General features: G+C 41.8%; 2 protein-coding genes across 4 annotated transcripts in view; both read right to left on the reverse strand.

Moving 5' to 3' along the window:
• The window catches only part of lonp1 (lon peptidase 1, mitochondrial), a 26,775-nt gene extending 24,634 nt beyond the window's left edge, over window positions 1-2,141 (reverse strand). The window contains exon 1 of the mRNA XM_008277308.1: window positions 1,614-2,141. Within this exon, the coding sequence (XP_008275530.1) occupies window positions 1,614-2,141 (528 nt within the window). The remainder of the gene's footprint in view (window positions 1-1,613) is intronic.
• A 22,522-nt stretch (window positions 2,142-24,663) lies between these two features.
• dohh (deoxyhypusine hydroxylase/monooxygenase) overlaps window positions 24,664-25,553 on the reverse strand; it is a 16,709-nt gene continuing 15,819 nt past the window's right edge. For all 3 annotated transcript variants that reach the window (XM_008277309.1, XM_008277311.1, XM_008277310.1), the window contains one exon: window positions 24,664-25,366. In XM_008277309.1, the coding sequence (XP_008275531.1) occupies window positions 25,056-25,366 (311 nt within the window). In that variant the 3' untranslated portion in view covers window positions 24,664-25,055. The remainder of the gene's footprint in view (window positions 25,367-25,553) is intronic.

Consider the following 25,553-nt stretch of genomic DNA (forward strand, 5'->3'; position numbering starts at 1 on the left):
TAATAATCCGAGCAGTTCCAATAGGGTCTTCGCACCCTTTTGGGTGCTCGGACCCTAATTATTAAAACATGTCTGGGCCACTTTTTTTCCCCCTATTAGACAGAACATATACTGTGATGTTATGGTCGTTCTTTTCTTCCGACAGTCAGGCATTAATCAATTTTACTGTTATGGCCCATCCACACTAATAACTATAAGATCACTATAAAGATGTGTGCGCCCACACTGACCAACGTTAACATTCTGTAAACATCGGCGCTGTGTATAAGCTCCGTATTCATTCAAATAGAAAAGACAAGAAATATATCCAGGTAGAAAGAAGCTGTTCTGAGATCGCTCTGAAAGTGATTCCAACGAATATCATTCATAGCTATTATCGTTTATTTGTGAATAAATATAAGTGCTATTACTGTGTTTGGGCTACATGCTTGTCGTTACTTTATTCAGACATCAAAATTGCTATCCCGATACCAGCACAGCGAATGAACAGTCGGCCATGCGGGTCCAGTCCTATTTAACAGTAGCACATTTGTCAGTATTTCAATCTGTTTATTTTAGTTTATTAATACAAAAACACAACCCTAGCTGTAAACCCCAAGACAAACTACATATTTCGTGGCATGTCCAATCACGTTGTATTGTAACACTACTGGAAGTTGTAGTTCTTTCTTCAAAATAGCCGTTTCTCCTAAATGGACGGTGAAATATAAAACTTTAAGTGCATTAAGGGATTTAAAATGTTGGGGAACACGTTTTTTGGGCTGAATTTACAAATGAAATTGATATATATCAGTAAAACCTGATTACAGACAAATTGTGAGACGACTTTTGTAGATTCCAGTTCGCACTGACAACTTCTTTAACATATTGACAAATCTCACTTCGGACGAACGGACTGAGATACAGACAGACAACTCTCCATACGCATGGACAAATAGTTTTGCTACAATTATGCCCCCATACATATTCACTTCATGTGAAAAGCAGTTGAGACTGAAAGGACAGAAGCTATTGCATTGTGCTGTCATGCCAAGGAGTGATGCCAAAAGCTGTCATGTTAAAGCCTCATTGCTCAGTTTATGAACATCTACAGCTGCTTTCATCTGAATCAAACTGTCAAAATGTGCTAATACACAGACCTTGATGTGAGTGGTGTTTGCTGTAACCAATAACTGAACCAAACCGTCCTCAGCCCTGAGATTTAGACAGTATCATGGCAGGGTTTCTTGTATTTAAGCTGTATGTGTCTGACACGTTTAAACTATAATTATCATAGTTTATGAATGGGTTTTATACATTAAATAAAGAAATTCTGTGTTTTGCGTTTATCCTGGGGCTGTAGTCACTTTTTGCCAATTGGAAAATTGCATTGTACAAATTAATTCTTTACAGCTAATTCTAACCAGTTAAAGTCCTGGTTCGGTGTAATCCGGAGGTCAGGACACGTTCATGAGAATAGACGGTCCAGCGGACGGTCAAGAACTTCTGGCGGATGCTCACTTTTTGGCACAACAGCAGCGTTTCCACTCCACGGCAGTCCACGGCGCTGCTGGGATTACATCATCCCCGTGCCCTTGAGCCCCACAGAACACGGAGCGTTGCATCATTCTCACCTCGATGATCTTGATGAAGCGGGGGAACACCGGGTTCCTGCTCACAGCGATCAGCGGCACGTTGGGGAACACCTCCGGAACCATCATGGGGGTGAGAGCCGTCATCTGAGCTCCGTTGTAAGGCACTCCTCCCCCGTCTCCCCCAGACTCCTCTCCCCCCGAGCCGGAGCTGTCCGCGCCGTCCTCCCCAGAGAAGCCCGCACCGCTAGCCCGGTTCCCGTACAATCTGACTGGGACACGGTGGGGTCCAGAGGTCGGTGTGAGGAGAACGGTGCGGACGCGAGGAACGGCTCCAGCCCGCATCCAGCGGTGAGCTGCGCTCAGCCGGCAGCCAGCTGTCATGGCTCCGCTCAGCGAGGTGCTGGGGGGGGCACCGGCGCTGCTGTAGGACCGCCGGGGCTGAAGCCGGCTAAGAGCGGAAGGGTCGGTCCGGTGGGCGACAACTCCGGGCCAGTTGGGTTTTCCAACCAGAGCCGAACTTCTGTGGAGCTGTCTGGCAGCGCTCATCATCTTCATGCAGGTCGCCATGTTAATCTGGAGAGTTCTATAGCAGCACGTGACCCACCTGCTTCCGTCAACGTTTGATGACGCGACATTTTAAAGCCACTTCATTCGTTCATTCAGCCTTTACTTAAACTCTGAAGATATTGACTGATGGCAGCCTCATTCACAGTGTAGCCCAGTAAGAAAATAAAATATGTAGGAGCACAAATAAACCTAGATAACAATAACAATATTAAAAGGCAAAGTTAGAAAATGAATACATTGATTACAAAAAAAGAGGACCCCCAACCTCAACATACAGTTCTCTGTAATTTGTATTATAACTATGGCTGGCAATAACTACAAAATTAGTCAAAATGTCCCCATAATCCTGCTCTGAAGGCCCATAAAGCATTTTCACATTTTAATATTATTTAGTATTTTGCAACTACCATATTCTCTGAATTATTCTTTTTTTCCCTAACACTCATAATGAGCAGATGAATGATCCTCGGTCGGGCTGCAAGGTGGCGCAGTTGGTTAGCACTGTTACCTCGCAGCAAGAAGGTTGCCGGTTCGCGTGGGTTCTCTCCGGGTTCTCCGGCTTCCTCCCACACAGTCCAAAAACATGTTGAGGTTAATTGCTGATTCTAAATTGTCCGTAGGTGTGAATGTGAGTGTGCTTGGTTGTCTGTCTCTAAGTATAGCCCTGTGGTGGACTGGCGACCTGTCCAGACTGTCCCCTGCCTTCGCCCGAAGTCAGCTGGGATAGGCTCCAGCCCCCCCGAGACCCTAGTGAGGATTAAGCGGTGTATGGATAATGGATGGATGATCCTCGGTCTACCTGGAGGTGGTCTCGAGAGCATCTTAACATTGTCCCAAAATACATTTACTTAAACGCAATTTTTTTACCCTACCCAACATGCATCCATAGTTCAATTCAATTTAATTAAATTTTATTTGTATCGCGCATTTTACAACATATGTCATCACATAGCGCTTCCCCAAGAATGACTATCACCTGTTTCTTGCATCCTGTCCCATGCTGCATTGCCTCATGATGTGAGTGTCAGCCCTGCAGACAATCCTTGTTTCATGTACATCTTGTCTCTTAAACTTTGTGGCTTGCAGAATGTCTTCTAACAAGCCTAGTGATGCATGGAGGGTTCACAGAACAACCTTATTAAAGTTGTCTTAAGGCAGGTCACACTTGGACCTTCCTCACAACAAATGATTTTCAACCTTCTGATTAGTTACCATAATTGTATTTGGCTTATGTGATCATGTTTCCACATGCACATTAAACATATGTGAACACATGTTTCAAATGGCCTGAATTGTCATTCACAGTCATATTTTATAAGAAGCCGAAGCGATTCTGTTAAGCTCAGCAGACCAAGTCTTCGGCACTGTGGTTATATCAGTAGGCTGGTTCAAGATGAACTGGAAAGTGGAAAGGGGACAGCAGCCTTAGACCTGATCCTAATTTATGAAAATGATGTCAGACAGCTATTAGTCTGCATGCAGTCTCAGTAGTTTGATTATGGCAGGATAGTCTTTTGAAATGCTATAAAGGAGATCTGTGATCTCTGTTCATGGTTCAACCTCTGCTGCGATATTCTTTCTGTGGTAGTGTGGGTACAGGCGGGCTGTACCCCTCTCCTGCATACTTCATACCCCATCCAACATATATGTTTTCAAACTTCCTGAATTAAGAGACAGCATGTGGTTGTTTGTGAAATGAACAGTAGGATCCCGTGAGAAGTCAAACCAAGCAGTCAGCCTGCTCTGATCGTTTCACTTACAAATGCCCCTGGCATTGTCATTGTCCTGGTTTTTCTCCCCCTTGTTCTCTCTCTCAAACATTTCTAATAGGCTAGCTACCCACAACTTTTGTTTTTTGATATGTTTTTTGTTATGTTTATTCTCTTTGAGGGAGCTGTAACACCACTTTTTCTTCTCTTTTTTGCACTCTCTTTGGAATATTTTTAATAGACTAGCTTGCCTGCCGACAACATTGCTTTGACTGGTATTTTGGTCTTTGTTTGTATGTTTCCTCTGAGAGAAATGTAGAGAGGTGAATTTTAAGTTTAAATACGTTCTGATCTGCTGCAATAGCCAGCCATAGTTGCATCAACTCCCAACCCAGAGGGTTTCTGAGTAGGTGCAATTATTGCTTATTTTATTTATTTTTTTCCTTTTCCTTTCTTTTCTTATATGTCGACTGATGTCAATTTGTATTCTTTCTGTCAATGCCAGGGGTATCAAAAATCAATTGAAGAGGAAATGTCTTTTTTTATATTGCTAGAATAAAGGAGCAGACTTTTATTTTGTTCAAGAAACTCATGCTGCACAAACAGATATGACATATTGGAGGAGTCAGTGGGGTAAGGATATATGGCTGTCTTATGGTAACAATAGATCAGCAGAGGTAACGATTTTGCTCGGTAAATTTAAAGACCATGTAATTAATCATTTTGCAGATACAAATGGAAGATGGATAAGTCTCTTAACAGAACATGACCATTTTCAATTCATTCTTTTAAATACATATGCTTTCAATAACAAGCAATTGAACATGACGTTGTTCTCAACACTGGAAAACAAGATTTCACAACTGCTATCAGCTTTTCCCTCAGCTAAAGTTCTATAGGGTGGGGATTTTAACACAGTGATGGATGAAAGCATAGATAGATGGCCTCCCAGAGAGAAACAAATAAATGAATTAGAAAATGTTTGTGACAGGATAAGTTTGATTGACATCTGGAGACACAGGAACTTAGATAAAAAAGCATATACATGGAGCAATAAAGATGGATCTCTTCGATCACTAATAGATTTCTGGTTAATCTCATCAGATATTGAAAACAAAGTGGATTTGGTTACAATAGAGCCAACAGTTCTTACAGATCACAAAAGTGTAACAATTAGGATTAATATGAGAATAAGGAATCATAACTCCAGCAGTGAATACTGGAAACTAAATGAAACCCTTCTACATGACAAAGACTTAAAAAAAAAAAAAAAAAAAAAAAAAAAAAAGCCCAAGAAGTCATAGACAAATACTGGAGACAAGCAAAGATTTATTTTTTTTTTAAATTTTGGACAATGCTGGGAGCTAATGAAATTTGAAATCAGGAACCTGGCTATATTAGTAAGTAAAAAGCTCTCGAAAAGGAATAAAGAAAAAGAATTTCAAATTGTTGGAAAAATTATGAGTTTATCAGGTAGAGTAAATCTGTCAGAGGAAGAGGTGATAGAACTGACAACTGCACAAGCAGAACTTGATAAAGCATACGAAGATAAGGCCAGAGGTGCTTTTGTCAGATCCCGAAGAAAGTGGCTAGAACAAGGTGAGAAATGCACAAAATACTTTTTTAATTTAGAAAAAAGAAATTTTGAACAATCTTCAAAACAAAGTTTGATGAATGGTTTTAAAATTTAGTTCTGGTAATGCTTGATAACGTTAAAGTATATTATGATTAGAATATCCCCCAAAAGTAGACCATTTGTATTCCTGTAAATGGTTGTGCCTGATGTTACTCATATTCTAATTTCTGATTTAAATAAAAGGTCATTTGCAGACTGCACCCCCCCACCAAAAATTTTCACCAGCTGCCACTGTACACCTGCCAGTAATTACAATTACATCCTGCCTTTCACAGCAATCTAGTAAGAAATCAACCAGTAAGCCACCACACTGATGCCCTACTTAATCTCAGTGCTAATCACTGTGGAGCAGAGGTGTCAAACATATGGCCCGCGAACGGGATTAATCCGGCCCGCAAGATGATTTTGCAAAGTATAAAAATGAGCTGTAATTTTTTCCATGAAACAAACTGCTGTTCTAAATGTGTCCACTGGATGTCGCAATTGCAATTTTGTTAAGCAAGCAAACTGTTTATACCACGGCTGAGCAAGTACGCTAAGCAAGTACAGCTAATCTGGAGCTACCTTGTGTTGTTCCTGCGCTTTTACATCTTCTACTTTGGACATATCGTACTTTGGCACCCTCAATACCCCAAGATGTCTCCATCAAAAAAGAGACAAGTGGACGCAGAGTGTTTCAGGAAAGATGGTCATCCTCCTATTTATTCACGGAAGTGAATGGGAAAGCTATGTGTTTGGTGTGTTCACAGCATGTTTCAGTGCTGAAAGAATACAACCTTCGTCACCACTATGAGACTCTTCATGCCAACAAATACAACAACTTTCAAGGACAACAGAGAAGAGAGAAGGTGAATGAATTGTTGGCGGTTCTGAAGAAACAGCAGTTTACTCATAGCCGAGAAGTCAGTGAAAGTTAGCTACCTTATTGCTAATGAAACTGCAGTTGCCTCAAAACCATTCAGTGAAGGTGAATTTGTGAAAACATGCATGCTGAAGGCTGCGGAGATTGTGTGCCCTGAAAAGTGCCAGATGTTTGCAAATATCAGCCTGACAAGAAACACAGTTGCAGACAGGATTTCTGATCTTTCGGTGGATTTGGACTGCCAGTTGAAGCGCAAAGTAAAGTCATTCATTGCTTTTTCAGTTGCAATCGATGAAAGCACAGACATTACTGATGTTGCGCAACTGGCCATATTCATCTGCAGAGTTCATGGCACTTTGACCGTCATCGAGGAGTTTGTGGAGTTTGTGCCAATGACGGACACCACAACAGCAGCTGATATTTTCAGCGTGCTGGACAGGCTCGGAGTGGACTGGTCCCGCGCTGTCAGCCTGACTACAGATAGTGCGCCCTCAGTGATCGGGAGGAAAGCAGGTGTTGTGACAAAGTTCAGAGAAAAAGTGCAGACTGCAAATGGAGGACGGGATTTTTGGACTTTTCGCTGTATTTTGCATCAGGAGGCTTTGCGTTGCAAGGCATTAAAGATAGATAATGTCATGAAGGTGGTTGTCCAAACTGTTAATCCAGAGGCCTGAATCATTGTCAGTTTGACAGCCCTCTCAGAGAGAAAGATCACAACTATGGCCTGCCGTACCACACTGAGGTAAGATCGTTAAGCCGAGGTGCTGTGCTGAGCCATTTTTTTGATCTTCGTGAGGAAATTGAACAGTTCACGGCAGAAAAGGGCAAACCAGTGTTAGAATTTCAGTCCACAGAATGGATGCAGGACCTTGCATTTATGGTTGATGTTACAGAGCACCTGAATAACTTGAACAAAATGCTGCAAGGGCGCAATAAAGTTATCAGGCAGTATTATGACAGCGTATGTGTGTTCAAGCTGAAGCTGTCATTGTGGGAGACGCAACTCGCAGCTGGTGATGCAGCTCACTTTCCTTGCCTGAAAGGTGTGCGTGCGACCCAACATGCCGCAGACATGAAGCGGTTTAAAGACAAAATAACGGGACTATTGCGGGAGTTTGAGCAACGTGTTCAGATTTTTGGTGAACTAAAGAAAGACTTCAAAGTCTTTTGCTTGCCATTCACCGTGAATGTCTCTGATCTGCCCGTCAACATCCAGCTTGAAATAATAGACTTGCAGTGTGACTCAGATTTGAAGGGCAAATGTGCCGCAGCTGCCTTGAACACATTTTATCAGTATCTCTTGCCAGGTTACCCAAACTTGACAGCCTTTGCTGCAAAACTGTTGTGCATGTTTGGAACCACATATCTTTGTAAGCAAGTTTTCTCTGTAATGAGCATCAACAAAACAAAGCTGCGCTCAAGACTCACGCACAGCCACTTGAATAACATCCTGAAATTGACTGCCACTCAGGATGTGACACCTGATATTGATGCACTTGTGAAAGCTAAAAGATGCCAGGTTTCAGGAGTAAAATAATCAGTAGGTAACCCCACGTAAAATGTTGCATGACACACTGCACCCTGATATAGTTCTGTGAAAATGATTGTCTTCTGTGGAAATTTAAAGAAAGTGAACAGTGTGTGATTTACTGCAATCTGTGTCACTTCAGTTTATAAGTTTGGTTTGTTGAAATTGTTCATGCATTGCACAGCTTTTATTTTTCTATCAATAGTATAGCCTACAAGGCAGGGAGTAAATCAACCCTCTTGAATAGTGTCTACCTCAGTTGGTATGGTTTGTTGAGTTAGCACAGGATAATTTGTGGAAATGACAAATGAGGTATTTAATACCTCCACTGTAAAATCTAATAGTTGCCATGACATACATAAATTACTTAACTTTACTAGGTTATCAACAAGATACACTCATTACTGGTATTTATGAAGTGACAGTTACTTGCATGGTGAAAAAAAGTAATGCACTTAATGTTTTGAGTGAAGATTATGTAAGGGATAATGCCCGACGAGGTGTCCATTATCAGAAATTAATGGACGACGCGGAGGCGTGAACCGTCCGACGCGAAGCGGAAGCAACGCCTCCGCGTCGTCCATTAATTTCTGATAATGGACACCTCGAAGGGCATTATCCCGCTTATACCATGGTCACTTACGAAAGATATTACTAAATAAATATTAAATCAATTATTAATACGTTAATGTTGTTTTTTACCGTTAAAATCGTAAGTTTTCCACAACAAGCGGCTGAGCGGACTATTTCATGTCTCTCGTTGTGACGCGTTGCCAAGGTAACCGGTCGGCCGCAGCTATCTATAAAATCACTCATGTTTTTATTGCTGTCTTGCCGTTGTGATAAATAAACTGAAATAACGTATATTAACGTATGTTCTGAGTTTCTGTTGCCACGGTTACCAACTACCGTTTGAGTCAGCGCATTAATTTAGAACAATCAGGTTATTTGACCGGAACTTCTTTATAGGTGTCCTATATCACTTTTTAATGGACACCCTGCAGCCAATCAGAATCGAGTATTCACCCAGACCATGGTATAACACTTTTTAATGGACACCCTGCAGCCAATCAGAATCGAGTATTCACCCAGACCATGGTATAATTTGAGTTAACTTCACTCACAACAATAAGTAGCAAGAGAGGCTGGGGTGACAAAGAAGAAGATGAAGAAGAAGAAGAAGTGTGCATGCGCAGTAGACACATTCAGTCTCCCGCCGGCTCCCGCTCAAACCAGCAAATAGACAGGACAGTCAGACCGGTGCTGATCTCCTGAGTCCCGAGGACACACAACGTGGATGCTTTGCGACTTTTCATTTATTCTTTTGAAGAATAAAAAGGTAAGTTATAAAGTTAGTCTGTTAAAATGTTTTCATGACTGCTACAACTACATTCGCGTTAGCTAGCTAACGAGCTAACAAACAGGCATGGCTAATGTTCAACCAGCAGAACCCGTTCAGGCATGTTTTTTGACGGTTTCCCACCATCGTCCCTTGATCTGCTTAAAACCTATTTGAATGGTTCCAAAGCTGACTTTGACAGTTCCACATTTGAAATGTTGTAGCACGAGTTTTCCGTTTTTCCCAAGTTGACAGTGAAGGCATTTTGGCCAGACTTTCAAAATTTGCAACGTGGAAATTACAATTTTCAGTGAGCACAGCATAAATGTGTTTGATGTAAGGTTAAATGAGGTTCATATTGCATTGTCACTGTCTTTCCTTGGAGAAATGGTGAAGGGTGGAAACAGTAAGTAAACTTGCTTGTCACTAAAGCTAGCCGTGAAGTTGCGTCATTTACGTGTTAAACATAGCCAGCGGTACACATTTTTACTTTAAATACAGTGTGGGTGTGAAGGAAAAATAAGTCACGTGAGTGAAAGCAACAATCTGGATGCGTACATTAAACGTTCGGGTTGCCATAATCCAACACACAGCCATGGTTAATGTACATGGACTAGAGGAGTCGTTTACCTGTGTTTACTCCAGTTGTGAGTCTGTTGAAAAGCTGCTGTTGCGCGCCGGTCTGAAGCCTCATGAATTAGTCCTTTCCTTTTCTCACTTACGCTTTGATAAGCTGTACGTCACGTTAAGCGGCCTGTGACTAATGAGTGAGAAATCAGCTCATTCTTTGTTTTGCATGGGGCAAAAAAGCGGAGAAGCCCCTCTTAATCGTTTCAGTGTCAGAGATGTTGTTAACTTCTTTGACTTGTGTAAGCTGCCCAGGAAACATGACAAAAGCCAATGTTTGAATAACCATCTGACACTGTCTGTGAAAAAAATTGCGCCGTTGTGAGGTAAGATCAGTCCACTCCCATTCTAAGCTGCTGTGCGGAATGAGAAAAGCAGACCTCCGCCAAGCAGCTCATCTCCACCATATTGTGATTTCCAGCCAATGTTAAAGCCCGGCATTCATTTGATCTACACTGTTAGATTAACAGAGAATCAAAACATAGCTTTAGCATTTGAATTAACATTGATATCATTAATAACAAGCTGACGGAGTGATGAACGCTCGTTCTGTACTCTACAGCATTTTTACACTTATGTTATTACTTTTAAGCTGTTAGCTAACGCTATGCTCGGTTGGCATAACTACAGCGATGTTATTGCTACCACAAACAGACAGGGAGTAGCTTAAGCTAAGTTAGTACAGCTTTAGCAATGCAACATAAATGAAAAGCATGACCGACGCAACGAAGCACGCATTAGTCGTCCTGACTCATGGCAAAGAGAGTTAAAGTGAACCAGGAGACATGCTGAGTCATTGTTAATGTCACTACGTGGTTATTAACTTATCAGTAGCGCTGCTCAGCCCTGTCCTGTGATGCTGCCTGGCTGTAGCTTCCGACAGTGAGGGTGTAGGTAATAACTAAAGCCCCAGGTTGCATTTGCCTGGAACTTGACACGACCGAACTAGGACGTGAACCCAAATGCACGACTCGGAAGACAAAGTTCAAATAAATAATCTATTAATGACAATAGATTCTTTGTCGTCAGTCTCTGGCTCACACTCGCAACTTTGGTTTTCAATGAGCTGACCATCTGTCCGTCTCAAACTCTAAAAGTTCAGTCTCAAACATTTCGACAAGCTGCTTTAAAAAGCCAAAATGTAGGCCGCGGTCTGTAAACTAATGCAACCCTTTCAACACCAGCTGAGAACCTGCGGCGGCTTCTGGAATACTACTTGGAATATTGCACAACAAAAAAATCACTCTCACAAGGAAAAACTATAACTATAGAAAAAGGCAAGACAAAGTATCAAAATAATATAAGGCAAGACTGTGGTAAATGCAGAGTATCAAAAGAATACAAAACCTGACTCTGGCAAGACAACGTGGCATGGACTGGCATAGGTTCTCTGACTTCAGACAAGACGAACTGGCACAGGACAAAGGGAGATGCAGACTATATATACCCACACAGGGTAATGGGGAACAGGTGGAAACAATCAGGGCAGGGCAGACAATCAGACAGTGGGAAACACAAGGGGAAGGAGCAAGTTACCTGAAACAAGAGGAGAGTTAAATGTCAAAATAAAACAGGAAACTATGACACATTGACACAAGACAAAAACTTAACATAACTTCTTGGACATGACAGTACCCAGCAGACGAACAGAGGAGGGACTGATGACCTTGGACACTGGATAGGGACCCACAAACCGTGGAGCCAGTTTCCTGGAGACGGCATGGAGAGGCAAGTGCCGCGTTGAGAGCCAGACCTTCTGGCCAGGCTTGTACACTGAAGCGGGTCGGCGCTTCCAATCTGCAGCCCTCTTCATGCTGTCTACACTGCGTAGGAGGACCTTGCGGGCGGCTGCCCAGATGCGGTGGCGACGCCGTACCATAGCGTGAGCCGATGGGACAGTGATCTCCTTTTCTGCCTCTGAGAAGACGGAGCTGGTATCCGTAGACACACTGGAACGGTGACATGCCGGTGGCAGATGTGATGAGCGAGTTGTGGGCATACTCTACCCACACCAGATTCTTGCTCCAGGAAGCTGGGTTCTGCGACACCAAGCATCGAAGGCACGTCTCCAACTCCTGGTTGAGACGCTCTGTCTGGCCGTTAGATTCCGGGTGATACCCAGAGGTGAGACTGACGGTGGCTCCGATGAGTTTGCAGAACTCTTTCCAGAATTTGGAGATGAACTGGGGTCTGAAACAATATCTTTTGGAAATCCATGAATACGAAACACATGAGTCGTCATAATTTCAGCTGTTTCTTTGGCAGATGGCAGCTTAGGCAAGGCAATGAAATGAGTCATCTTAGAAAATCGATCCACCACTGTGAGGACAGTGGTACCTTCAGAGACCGGGAGTCTCGTGACGAAGTCTAGAGAGATCTCAGCCCAGGGACGAGTAGGAACAGGGAGGGGCTGCAACAACCCCATCTGCACTCTGGAGGAGGGCTTGTTGCGGGCACAGATGGAGCATGCTTCCACATACTCCTGAACCTCTCGCTCCATGGAGGGCCACCAAAACCTCTGGGAAATGCATTGCATGGTTCTTTTCACTCCAGGATGGCAGGTGAGCAGCGAAGTGTGAGCCCAATGGATCACCTGTGGACGCATGTCAACAGGAACAAACAAGTGATTCTCCGGACAACCACTAGGTGTCGGATTGCTTCACCTCAGATTCTATTTGCCAAATCACTGCTCCTACCACACGGTTCAGTGGTAGGATGGACTCAGGTTCCTTGGCCATAGGCTCGGGGTCAAACAGACGAGACAAGGCATCAGGCTTGGTGTTCTGGGACCCCGGCCTGTAAGACAACACAAAATTAAAACGATTAAAAAATAATGTCCACCTGGCTTGACGTGAATTCAGTCTTTTAGCTTTGTGAATATATTCAAGATTTTTGTGATCAGTCCATACAATGAAAGGATGCTGTGCACCGTCCAACCAATGTCTTCACTCCTCCAGTGCTATTTTGACTGCCAGCAACTCACGATTCCCAACATCATAGTTCCTCTCAGCCGGTGAGAGCTTCCGAGACAGGAAGGCGCAGGGATGAAGCTTCTTGTCCTTTTCAGAGCACTGGGAGAGGATGGCTCCCACCCCATTATTGGAGGCGTCCACCTCCACCACGAACTGCCGGCTGGGATCAGGAACAGTGAGAATGGGGGCAGTAGTGAATCGTGCTTTGAGCTGCTGAAAGGCCTCCTCTGCTTGAGAGGACCACAGGAACGGAATCAATGGAGATGTAAGTGCATGAAGAGGTGCAGCTATGGCGTTGAAGTTTCTGATAAACCGCCTGTAAAAGTTAGCAAATCCCAGGAATTGTTGAACCTTTTTGCGGCTATCAGGTGTAGGCCACTGAGCCACGGCGCTGACTTTTGCTGGATCCATTTGCATCTTTCCAGGGGCAATGATGAAGCCAAGAAAAGATACAGAGTCAACGTGAAATTCAATCTTTTCAGCTTTTACATACAATTGGTTCTCCAGCAAAAGCTCACGGGGAAAATGGAATTAATAAAAAATTAAATAATGTGAACTGATGCTCAAAAGTATTGCCCTGACCTGACCGCAGATATCAACTTAAGCAAAACCGCCAAAATTTATTTTTAAAAATGTTGAATACTCGAGTTGGGAGTAAATTGTGACCGTGCTCTGGCAGGTCCTTAATAGATTCAAGTTTACTGCTGTTTGCGACACACACGTCCCTTGTGCGTACATGTGTCCGAGGGAGACAGACATCTGTAGAAGATTTGCCTTCGTGAAAGAAGGTGAGTTTAAAGTTGTTTTAATTAACCACGCAGGCACGCATTGTCTTTCATTAATCGCCAAATGATGGTCATGTTTGAATCCAGATATTTGCATCTTGACGTGACACACATATGCGGTATAGCATTTAAAGGAAAAATAACACTATTGCTCATTTTGATCATTGTTGTAACTTGTAATAGCTTGCATTTGCACAAAATAATGGTGGATTAAGAAAACTTTTTTTTGTTTTCCCGAAGTAAATTATCTTTTATTGCTGTCGTGGCATGGGTGTTAAATGTAGAATGCCAACTGAACGGAGGAGGACGGAGGAGAAGGAGCAACAGCTGAGGGAGGCAGCAAAAGGCAGTTCGTCTGTACGAGGCTGGTTGCAAAGCAACAAGCCAGCAGGTGAAAGAAACACGAAAGATGTCACTACTGCTTGGTTAATATGGGTGGTTGACATAAGTCAGACAGAAAACAAACAAACAAACAAAAAAACTTTGCTGTCTTTCCTGATTTTTTGTTGTTATTACTCTACAAATATATATGTGTTCTTTTTCATTTTGTGTTAAAATATGTGTTTTTTCCCCACCATTTTGCTGCTTGAGTCCCTTAAATTGTCATATGGTGTGAAATGAAAGATATTTCATATAAAGGGAAAATTACATTTTAATCCTTCATGAAAAAAATTAACATTATTTTATATGCACTGCAGAACTATTAAATATTTATATATCATATGGAAATTATGCTCTTATTTCTGAGGGTACACATATGCTGGACAGTCACACCAGATGACATTTTTGATGTATGTAAATACATATATCAAAATGTGTGAAATTCTGAAAATGTTCAAATTCTGAAATTCTCAGTAAAAATCTTTAAACACTCACATCTTTGATATTATTGTCATAAAAATGACTTGTCATAAAAATATTTTTTATCAGTCTGTGTGACATGCAAACAGTCAAAATCAGATTATTTGTCAACCACCCATATGTCCTTATTCATGGACTATTTCCTTTTTAGTCTTCTAATAGCAAATATTTATGTCCAGTTAAGATGAGGGGCAACAAGTTGCAGGTGAAGAAGAGCAAGATAAGTCACTTGATGGTAGGGAAGGCCAAACTACTAATCACATGCAAATATTGAAATACTAGAAGCAAAACAACATACTACTGCTTCTACCATATAATAACAAAAGAATAATGTGTGATTGGACAGATGATCAACCAAGCACATCAACAGCCCAACAAGAACCAGAGAAAGGGAGTCAAAGAAGAGATGACATAGGGAGTGAGGACAAGAGGCCATCAAGGGATGATGCAGAGTCGAAGAACTCAGAATTTGATTTTTTTTGTTGAGACTGAACCACCCAAATGACCCTGCCCATGTACTGTGCAATAATCTCAAGTACAATGAGGCTTTCATTAAGATTTCAAATTCAGTTGGCCCTTGCCATCCTGTTGTTAAATTCCCCCAAAATGCAGAGGGGTGATCATTTCAAGCCCACTGGTATGACAATGAGCAGTGGCTGGAATATTCACCACAGAATGATGCAATGTACTGCTTCAGCTGTGAATGAGGAAAAGTTTCAAAGTAGGACAGGATGGAAGTCTTCAGGAATTAGCTTGTGGAGGTAGGCCAAAGTCAAAATAAAGGAACACCGCGGTAGTGAATCACACATGCTTGGCATGATCAGGTGGAATGCTTTTCAAAGAAACACACTGCAGAAGGCTTTTGCTGTAGGTGATTCACAGATGCAAACATAGAAAGAAAAACAGAGGCAGACAAACAGAGAAATCATGTTCCATTTGATCGACATTACTCTATTTCTGGCAAGACAGGGCTTGGCCTTTAGGGACAATGATGAAAGCACATCAAGCTCAAATAAAGGGAATTTTCTGAGTCTCGTGGACTTGTTTGGCCAATGTGACAGTGTGCTTAGGCTTCATCTGGATGTGGTCCATGAAAAAAAGGCATCTTGTATGTCAAATGTTCAGTACTGAAAGACGTGACCGAAGCCACACAGTTCTCCATTTTGCTTGATGAGACATCTGATGTATCACATACTGAGCAGGTGTCCTTTGTGGTTAGATATGTCCATGACATGACCATTAAGGAACGATTCATACAGTTGTGTGATGTCGTGTCCACAACAGGAGAGGCACTGCAGACTGTGGTCATGAAGCTGCTTCAGGAAAATAATCTGGATGTCAAAAACATCTGTGGACAGGGGTATGATGGAGCAGCAAACATGAGTGGCCCTGCGATAGACTGGCGACCTGTCCAGGGTGTCCCCTGCCTTCACCCTAAGTCGGCTGGGATAGGCTCCAGCCCCCCCGCGACCCTTGTGAGGATTAAGCGGTGTATAGAAAATGGATTGATCTAGCTGAAAGTGTCAAAGGCACTGTGTTGTATGTAGCAGTGGACAACTTGGGGGCTCACTCTTTGGCAGGATTCCAGGAGAGTTTTGCAGCAGATCGCTTTTGTCAGTTTTGTCTGTGTAAGCGAGATGACATACAGGTTAAGGAGGTCCAATCAGGTCTACACCAGCCAAGGACAAGAAAGTACCATGATACACATGTGCAAGATGTTACACAGGACCTTACTACAGTCAGACATCATGGTGTTAAAAGGGGGTGTCCATTGAACAAAAACCTGACACACTTCCATGTGGTGGATGGTTTCTCACCTGACATTCTACATGATTTTATGGAGGTGATAATCCCAGCAGAATTGTCACTATGTCTTAAGGATTTGATTAACAAGAAGTATGTTTCCTTCGAGTCTTTGAACAAAGCTATTAGGCAGTTTCCATGCACATTTTCTGATAAAGCTGACCAACCACAGATCATTCCAAAGACCTTCAACTCTAAAGGAACTACTGGGCCATGAAAATTGGTCTCTCCTGAGGCTGCTTCCATTGATGATAGGCCATGACATCCCTGAGGGAGAGCAAGCATGGGAGATACTGATGCTTCTTAAACATATCCTGGAGTTGGTGATGTCATCACACTTTACAGATGAGTTAATCCACTTCCTGGATTGCAAAATCTCAGAACACAGAGAGTTGCTGCAGGAAACCTTTCCGAAATTTCGTCCAGAACATCATTTCATTGAACACTACCCTCAAATGATAAAAATCTTTGGCCCACTAGTAGATGTGTGGATGATGCGTTTTGAGGGGAAGCACAAATTTTTCAAAAAAGTTGTGCACAACACTCACAATTTCAAGAATGTGGCACATACAGTACAGACCAAAAGTTTGGACACACCTTCTCATTCAATGAGTTTCCTTTCTTTTCATGACTATTGACATTGTAGATTCACACTGAAGGCATCAAAACTATGAATTAACACATGTGGAATTATGTACTTAACAAAAAAAAAGTGTAAAACAACTGAAAATACGCCTTATATTCTAGTTTCTTCAAAGTAGCCACCTTTTGCTGTGATTACTGCTTTGCACACACTCTCGCATTCTCTTGATGAGCTTCAAGAGGTAGTCACCTGAAATGGTTTTCACTTCACAGGTGTGCCCTGTCAGGTTTAATAAGTGGGATTTCTTGTCTTATAAATGGGGTTGGGACCATCAGTTGTGTTGTGCAGCAGTCAGGTGGATACACAGCTGATAGTCCTACTGAATAGACTGCTAGAATTTGTATTATGGCAAGAAAAAAGCAGCTAAGTAAAGAAAAACGAGTGGCCATCATTACTTTAAGAAACGAAGGTCAGTCAGTCCCAAAAATTGGGAAAACTTTGAAAGTGTCCCCAAGTGCAGTCGCAAAAACCATCAAGCGCTACAAAGAAACTGGCTCACATGAGGACCGCCCCTGGAAAGGAAGACCAAGAGTCACCTCTCCTGCGATTTCTGAGGCTGGTGACTCGGATGAACATCCGAGTCACCAGCCTCAGAAATCGCAGGTCAACAGCAGCTCAGATTAGAGACCATGTCAATGCCAAACAGAGTTCTAGCAGCAGACACATCTGTTATGCCCCGGTCTAGGGGAACCTTGACCGGTGCCTTCAGTGTGAATCTACAATTTTCATAGTCATGAAAATAAAGAAAACTCTTTGAATGAGAAGGTGTGTCCAAACTTTTGGTCTGTACTGTACCTTGGCTGTAAGACACCAGAAGATGATGGCCTTTCATTTAGACTCCTCAACATTCTTCAAGCCTCCTTTGGAAATTGATAAAGTGCTTGTGTTCATGGTGTTAAATACAGCACAGATATGATCATTTCAGTTGGAAGTTGCTCAGGTCTTCCAGAGTTCATGAAAATAACACACATTGTTGTCATCAACACACAAATCCTGTTTGTCTGCAGGCTTTTGACCACGTGGTACATTGAACATTTATGTTCTTATGAGTTGTGCCTCAGTGGGGCAGGGTCCCTCACTGTCACCCAGCTGTCTGAGCTGAATGACGTTTTCCCCTTATCCTCCTACCGAGTGAAAGGCAATGTGTATGTGACACTTAAGCGGTACATATCATGTTGAATGACAGTATGTGGACTATGCACTAAAGCTGTATTCCCTTTTTCTAGGACCATGGAAAGCTATAAACTGAGAGTCATCATAACGGAACAGAACATACAGAGAGTGTCACTAGATGGAAAACCAGAAACGGTTGAAGAGCTAAAAACCAAAATCAAGGAAAAATGCAAGCTGCAGTATTACTTCAATGTCATGTATGAAGATCCTGATTTCGATAATACCCATTGCAACCTCGATGACATAGTAGACTTTCCAACTACAAGAGCTACTGTCAAGGTCATTCCGCTGCCGGTGACTGCCGCCACCACCAGCACATCTGATGCCTCCTGTGCCTCCGATGACACAGAGATTCTATCCACACACAGCTCAACTTCACCAATGAGACATGAGCCATGGCCGGAGTTTTTCGACATTCCAAATTTCTCAGTTGATGTGGAATTTAGACTGAGACAGGCTAATCTTGCGTATCTACGAGACAAAACACACTGGAATGTACCAAAAGACATGAAGCATAGTATTCTGGAAAAGCTTGCTGAAACAATTTACAAATTTGATACCTACCCAACTGTTGACTGGCTCCAATCTGTGGCACTTGCACTTATCAGCAAACATCCCTGCTTGAGGGAACCAGGTTCACCAGATGGGTGTTCTGGCTGGAAGTATAGTTTGAAATACAAAATGGGGAACTATCGTGGTAAACTGAAAAGAGCAGGATGTATAGAGGTTGTGGTAAATGCTGGAAAAGGAGGCAGACCACAAATGGCTTCAAAAGGCCTCAAAAGACCAAAATGGTATGAGGTTAATTACTTAGCGGACATTCCTGAGAGGCAGAGTGAAGATAGCCTGGAGGCTGAGAGAAAACTTCTGCTTGAAGAAATGAAAAAATGGAACCCCAGTGGAACGGTCATTGCATCAAAGATGGACCAGACCTTCCCAATGAGGAGACAGACCAGAGTGCCATGATGGATCATGATAACTACTTTTGTTGAATATATTGTCCCAAAAAAAATTGCATTTAACAATCTAATTATTATTTTAACACATTTTATGCCACTGATATAATGATAATACAATACTTTTTACATTGCATGTTCTTACATTCGAAAATCAACGCAGCAAAGATGATGAAGGAATGCAAATTGGCATTTATTCGTCATCTTTGCTTTGACTTTGTGTGTAATATACAAACACTTTTAGAACTGGCACAATCTAGTAAAGTCATAAAATTTTAAGGAAAGTTGGTGAAATTAAGCACAAAAAAGGTGTGAAATTTCACATTTTTGCATATGTGCTCTCTTGCTGTCAAAAACATTGGTGTACACAATATACTGAGACGAAAGCTCTCAAAAGCATTTTAGGCTGGAATTGGGATATCAAACTTGATCTCCGAAAATCCCTGCCGCCGTGGAAACGGAGCCGTCACCACTAACCTAAACACAGAAACTGGTCTTTGTAGCCAAATCCGGCCTGTGCGTCACGTCACGCTCACTCCAGTTCATCCTGAGCGCGCCCCCCCCTCGTCGGAGCCTGAGCGCACCATATTCGGGATATTTGTCATTAATTGGGAACGAATATATATACTTTACATTTGAAGAGTATTGCAATCATCCATCCATCCATTATCTATACACCTCATTAGGGCCGCGGGGGGGCTGGAGCACAGCTGACTTAGGGCGAAGGCAGGGGACACCCTGGACAGGTCGCCAGTCCATCGCAGGGCCACACTTAGAGACAGACAACCAAGCACACTCACATTCACACCTACGGACAATTTAGAATCACCAATTAACCTCAACATGTTTTTGGAGTGTGGGAGGAAGCCGGAGAACCCGGAGAGAACCCACGCTGCACGGGGAGAACATGCAAACTCCACGCAGAAAGATTCCGGCAACCTTCTTGCTGCGAGGCAACAGTGCTACCAACTGCGCCACCTTGCAGCCCGTATTGCAATCAAAAAAAAGTATATTTTATTTTATTGATTTGCTCTGTGTGTTAGTATTGATGGCCTTGCCTGTTGTTGTGGGAAGACATGCCATAGATTGCCTTCCCCTGGTATAGAGTGCATTTTCCTTGCTTCACATGAGCTAGGCTGGTAGCATCAGCCATACAATGAAGCAGCCATATAAGTAACTTTGTTGACATTCCTTGTCACTGGGCTGTAATGTTGAGCTCAACAGCACTAATCCCACTTGCTCTGCCACAGTTAGACAGGTAGAATATCTCTTTTGCTCGTGTACACCAGTGGCGATTCTAGGTTTTATTTTTAGGGGGGGGCCAATGCTATATTTTGGGGGGCACCCAATTACTGCGATATTCGTAGATGTAGCCTATTGCAACTTCTCGAGAAGTGTTCTTTACTTACTGTACTCACATTGTATGACTAAATATAGACCTGACCTAATTAAATAGATCTAACAAAATAAACATGATCTGGAAAAGGTTTCTGATCAGAACATACTTGTACAACATGGAATGTACAATAACTGCTTCTTTCAAAAGCAACTCATGACGGGCCCCCCTATAGCTCACCTGGTAGAGCGGGCGGCCCATGAACAGGGGCTGTAGTTCCTCGATGCAGCGGTCGTGAGTTCGAATCCCGCTCACGACCCTTTGCTGCAGGTCTGTCCCCATTCTTCTCCCCCCTTTCCTGTCTCTCTCTACTACTCTAAATAAAGGCAAAGGCCAAAATAATATATTTAAAAAAAAAAAAAAAGCAACTCATGACACTCAAACTGATTCACAGCGTGAAGACTGATGTTGTAAATGTACATGTAAATACACACATAAACACAATGCTCTCCTCTGTTATATTAACAATGTTCTTAATTTGCTCTGAGGAATGTCTGTCTGTCCTGCTCTGCATGTCACCTCGTGCTGATGATGGGCTACAGCTGCTGGAGTGGTCCTGCTTTGGATGCCTGTCCTCAGAACCATCCCCCTAAACCTGTCTGGGTTCACTGGTCTGACTCTCACATGGCTTCTTCTTCACTCTATTCAGGACTTTTGGGCTCTTTTGGACCCCAGGCCATTTGGTTTAGGTGACAGGCATTGTTTTTTTATTTTTAAAGATTTTATTTTTAAATATGCATTTGGAGCCAAAAATATGTCAACTTATTAGAAAATGTATTTAACACTGTATAAAAGTCTACAATGAATACCAACAATTATTTTTGCGCATATTCTTTCTTGGGGTCCAATGGACCCCCAGAGACCTTCTACATATGACAACATGAAAGTCCTGAAAAGGATCAGATAACTAACCATGCTGGCTGTGCCTCTTTCTGACATTTCTGAGCCCTGCTGCTGCTGTAACAGAGACTAAATCACACCATTCAGTTGGAACCCAAACTTGGGATTGGGAATGCCCTGGCTGCTCCCAAAACATCTCTGTGTAAAGTGTCTTCATTTAACGTTAGCACATTTTCCTTGTTTAAAAAAAAACAAACAAACAAACAAACAAAAACCGTAGCAAGATTTCGTGTCACATAATCATGAATGCAGGAACCGCTTGATGGTTATTTACCATCTAGTTGGTACGTTTCATCAGCTTCTCTACTTAATACCATCAACTTTTTGTCATCAGTGTGTTACATGATGAACTAAAGATAATGGGTAAATCTACGAGTTAAGATAAAACATATCAGTAACTCGTTTGTGTTTAATTTACCGCACGTTTTGGCCCTCACCATCTCAGTGTCCATGAGGGAAGAGGTGTGCTTGTTTTATTCTCCAGCCGCTCCCGTCACTAACACTAACACAATACTCTGTTCACCCCGCCCCATAAAGCTGCGCTGTAACAACTAGCTGGCGCTCCTCAAAGAAACTACCCAATGACAAAACAGTATTCCCCCGGGGGCCGAGAGGGGGCCAATCAGATTCCAGCAGGGGCCATGGCCCCTGTGGCCCCTCCCCTCCCTTCACCTATGGTACACGAGTTAGTGCAAGCCAGTGAGGACAGCAAAGGAAACTGAATGTGAGGTAGACTTAAGTACTTAATTTCTTTCATGTTCTTTACACCTGTAAACTGATCAGAAAATGTAAAGGCCTACTTATGTTGATAAAAGTACTATTATCAACACTTGTGGATGTCACATGAAAAATTAATGTGCAAGGCTGCAAGGCAGTGTAGGCAGGACAGATGACATGGTGACAATTTCGAATTGACAATTTCTAACATTCCCCTGTTGTAATGTTTGGTTTCATTACAGGATTGTGACACTGATGAGACGTGGGCACAAGTATCTGTCGGGGTGCTGACTGTTGTCCGTGAAGATGTGCAACTCTCTCCAAATCAGCTCCACCTTGATCCAGTGTCTACTGCCATCATTGTTGAGGGAGGTATTGTAATTACTGATCTCCAGAACCTACCGTAGGCACTCTGCCTCTTGTTTGGGCTGTCATATGCTTTACATTTGGACTACCCTAAAGCCATGAAAAACACTTTTGGCTTCATTCAAAGAGTGATGCTTGGCTTGGGAGAGAACGAACTCTCACCAAAACTGCAAAGTCTTAAAAATCTCCTCGAGTTAGAATGCAAATAAATGTGTAAGTGGTGACATTTGATCTCACTTGTTCATGAGAATGGATTCAGTTGCTTTTTATTGTTCACTAAATTAACACTCTACTCAAATTGTCACCCCAGGGCTTCAAAGAGGTGGTAGATGTATGTATATTCATTCTCACGTATGTGAGATCCATTGGCACTCATAACTCTTTGATATTGTTGCGCTCATTGAATGAATACACTTTGCAATTGTCAGCATGTTGGTTCTTTATCCCAAGGCTGGTCTGTGTTATTGTTATTACAGTTTTAAAGCTGGGTTTTCAGGATTATATGTCAAATTAAAGGTCAGGATTGGATTTTCTTTTTCTCCAGATTTATACCTTTATTTTTTTTTTATCAGCTGGAGAGTATTACTGGCACATTATTGTAACAACGCAGATTTTGGTAGTGTATGTGTAGGCAGACAGTCCAGCAGATTCCATTGTACTCCTACAGCAGAAAGTTTCCAAAATATTTTGGTAGAAAATTTGATGTTTCTGATGTTATTCTGAAGAAAAAGATATTGTTTCACTGTACAATATAAACATGTACATGTCCATTGGATTAATAAATTGGCTGTTGTACAAAATGTTTTATTTGATCCAAAAAAGATCAATATATTGTTATATAGTAGTGGTTTCAGAGTGGCATAATATGTTAACAGACCTGAAACTAATGTGTGATCTGTGACTTTTTGAAATTTAATGAATGTAAACCAGTGCCAGCTTGTGTGGACCAACCCTGTTTTCAAACCTTTGTATTTTTTTCTAAAGTTACCAACAACTCTGCCACCCTTCACTTGTTGGCGTGTTGATATAAAACACAGAAAAATAATTTTAAAAAATGGATATAATTGAACTTTCAACTGTTACTACCTTGATTTATTATGTTGAACTGTAAATCAGATTATATTAGGAAATTGGAACCTGTTTTTCATTCATATATAGATATTTCAAGCACTCAGATTACTGAAGTAACACTTACTAGCTTCTTTCAAGGCAATCGGTTTGCATGGTTTTAGCAAGTAAGTCAGATTGCTGTTCAAGTAAATATAAACTAGAAATGCTACATTGCAGGGAATGTCCCATAAGTTAGCTCAACTTAGATAAGTGTGTTGTATGGACGACACACAGAGTAAACTTCACATGCAATGATTTAGTGACTTAAAATAGTAATTCTGAATAGTCCTTACTAAGTTGAAAGTACATCTAAAGTAAGTTATCAAGTACAAACTACTTGATTGTTTTAGTTACTTACACTCATGTTTAAGTGTACTCTACTAAAAAACACTAGTTAGTACAACTTAAAATACCTATTTCTCTTTACTTATTTTTTTAAGTGCAAGTGGTTTGCATGCTTTTTTAAAGTAATGATAACAATTAGATTTTACAGTGTAGAAGAGTTGTTTTATATATTTATTATTTATTTTGTATTTTGTTCAGTCCCAGATAGGCTGTGACATACAGTTTAATGGCTTTGTAGATACTCTGAGACAAAGTCTAAGTTCCTGTCACTGAGGCATTGTGTTCTTGAAATTGCACCAATTTTTTCCTCAGAATTTTCAACTAACTTGAAGTGTTTTGTCAAGAGGATTATTTGTGATGTGTACATGTTCTGAATGTGCTTGTACTATTTTGGACCAAAGTAAAACAAAGAAAAGAACCTGAAGTTGTTGTTATCTTTAAGTTATTTTGCTAGTTTTGTTAGTTTGGTTTTACCAACATACTCTAAACCCACAAAAGAGAAGCTGATAGATCTTTAGCTTATACTAATTTGTTACTGACACTGGGATGGCATACACTACAGTGTATTGTGGATCAGACCCAGTCAATCTAGCACTGGTTCTTCTCCATTCTACAGGACTGCATGATTGCACAGTTCCAAAACAAAAAGGAAAAAGAAAGAAAACAGTGTGTCATCAAAAGAAAAGCCTTCAAGTTCAAATCATAGCTTTGGTTGAGCTCAAAGCTGAACACAGTATGGACAAAGTGGAGATACTGTAACTTCCACAAAGCTCATATGGATGGAGGAGAAGTAGTATATGGCCAGGAAGAAAATATTTATTCTCAAAAACAAACAAAAAAACCCCCCTCAAAGTTGTAAAGTCAGCCATGAGTTGTTCAAAATTCCACAGATAGATACTGTTTATTGTATGTATTTGAATGCAGTGATACCTTTGAGTGAATGAACACAAAGGGCTCTGCTTCCTGTTGTCCCCCTACACTGTATACTTTGTTTGGACTTGAAAAATTGGGGTTTTGACTATATGAGGTATGCTAGTATGAATATTTCCCATTCTGCAAGGCATCATTTCATAGGATCCAAAAGTTTTACTGAAATAGAAATAGTTTTGTGCAGCTTTCTCAACTGTACAGAGAAATTATACACATGTAAATGTGTTAAAGAGAAAAAACCCTTCAGTTTTTACATTTAACCCTGTAACCTGACGAGTCCATCTGCATACTGGAACTGGTCACTGTTCTCATACTCTAGCATGTCAAGAGCAACCTCACAGCTCTCCTTGACAACACGTTCTTGGTCTCCACGGTAACGCTTCAGCACATCAAGACATTCATCTTTGCCAATGGATCCAAGAGCCTCAGCTGCCTCATGTCGGACCATGGGGTTCTCGCTGGAATGCTCCAAAACTGCACGCAGGGCAGGGACCGCTGCCGGGTGCTGCATCTGACCCAGGACGTAGCCGATCTCATGACGAAACAGAGCACTCGAGCACTTCAGGCCTAGAGACAAACATGTTTTTTTTTGTAACTTCTGCATCTTACTTCCACTCTGACTCAGCAAGTTTTGCCCTGAAGTAGTGATTTAAGAGTGCATCCATGATAGGACCAGGCGGGGGTGGCACAAGCCATCTCACCGATTTCAATGAAACTTTGCCAGTTTAAAGGGGTCCACCCAAAACTACTTCAG

Source organism: Stegastes partitus, unplaced genomic scaffold (assembly GCF_000690725.1).
Source record: "Stegastes partitus isolate 25-593 unplaced genomic scaffold, Stegastes_partitus-1.0.2 Scaffold95, whole genome shotgun sequence".
Lineage (NCBI taxonomy): Eukaryota > Metazoa > Chordata > Actinopteri > Pomacentridae > Stegastes > Stegastes partitus.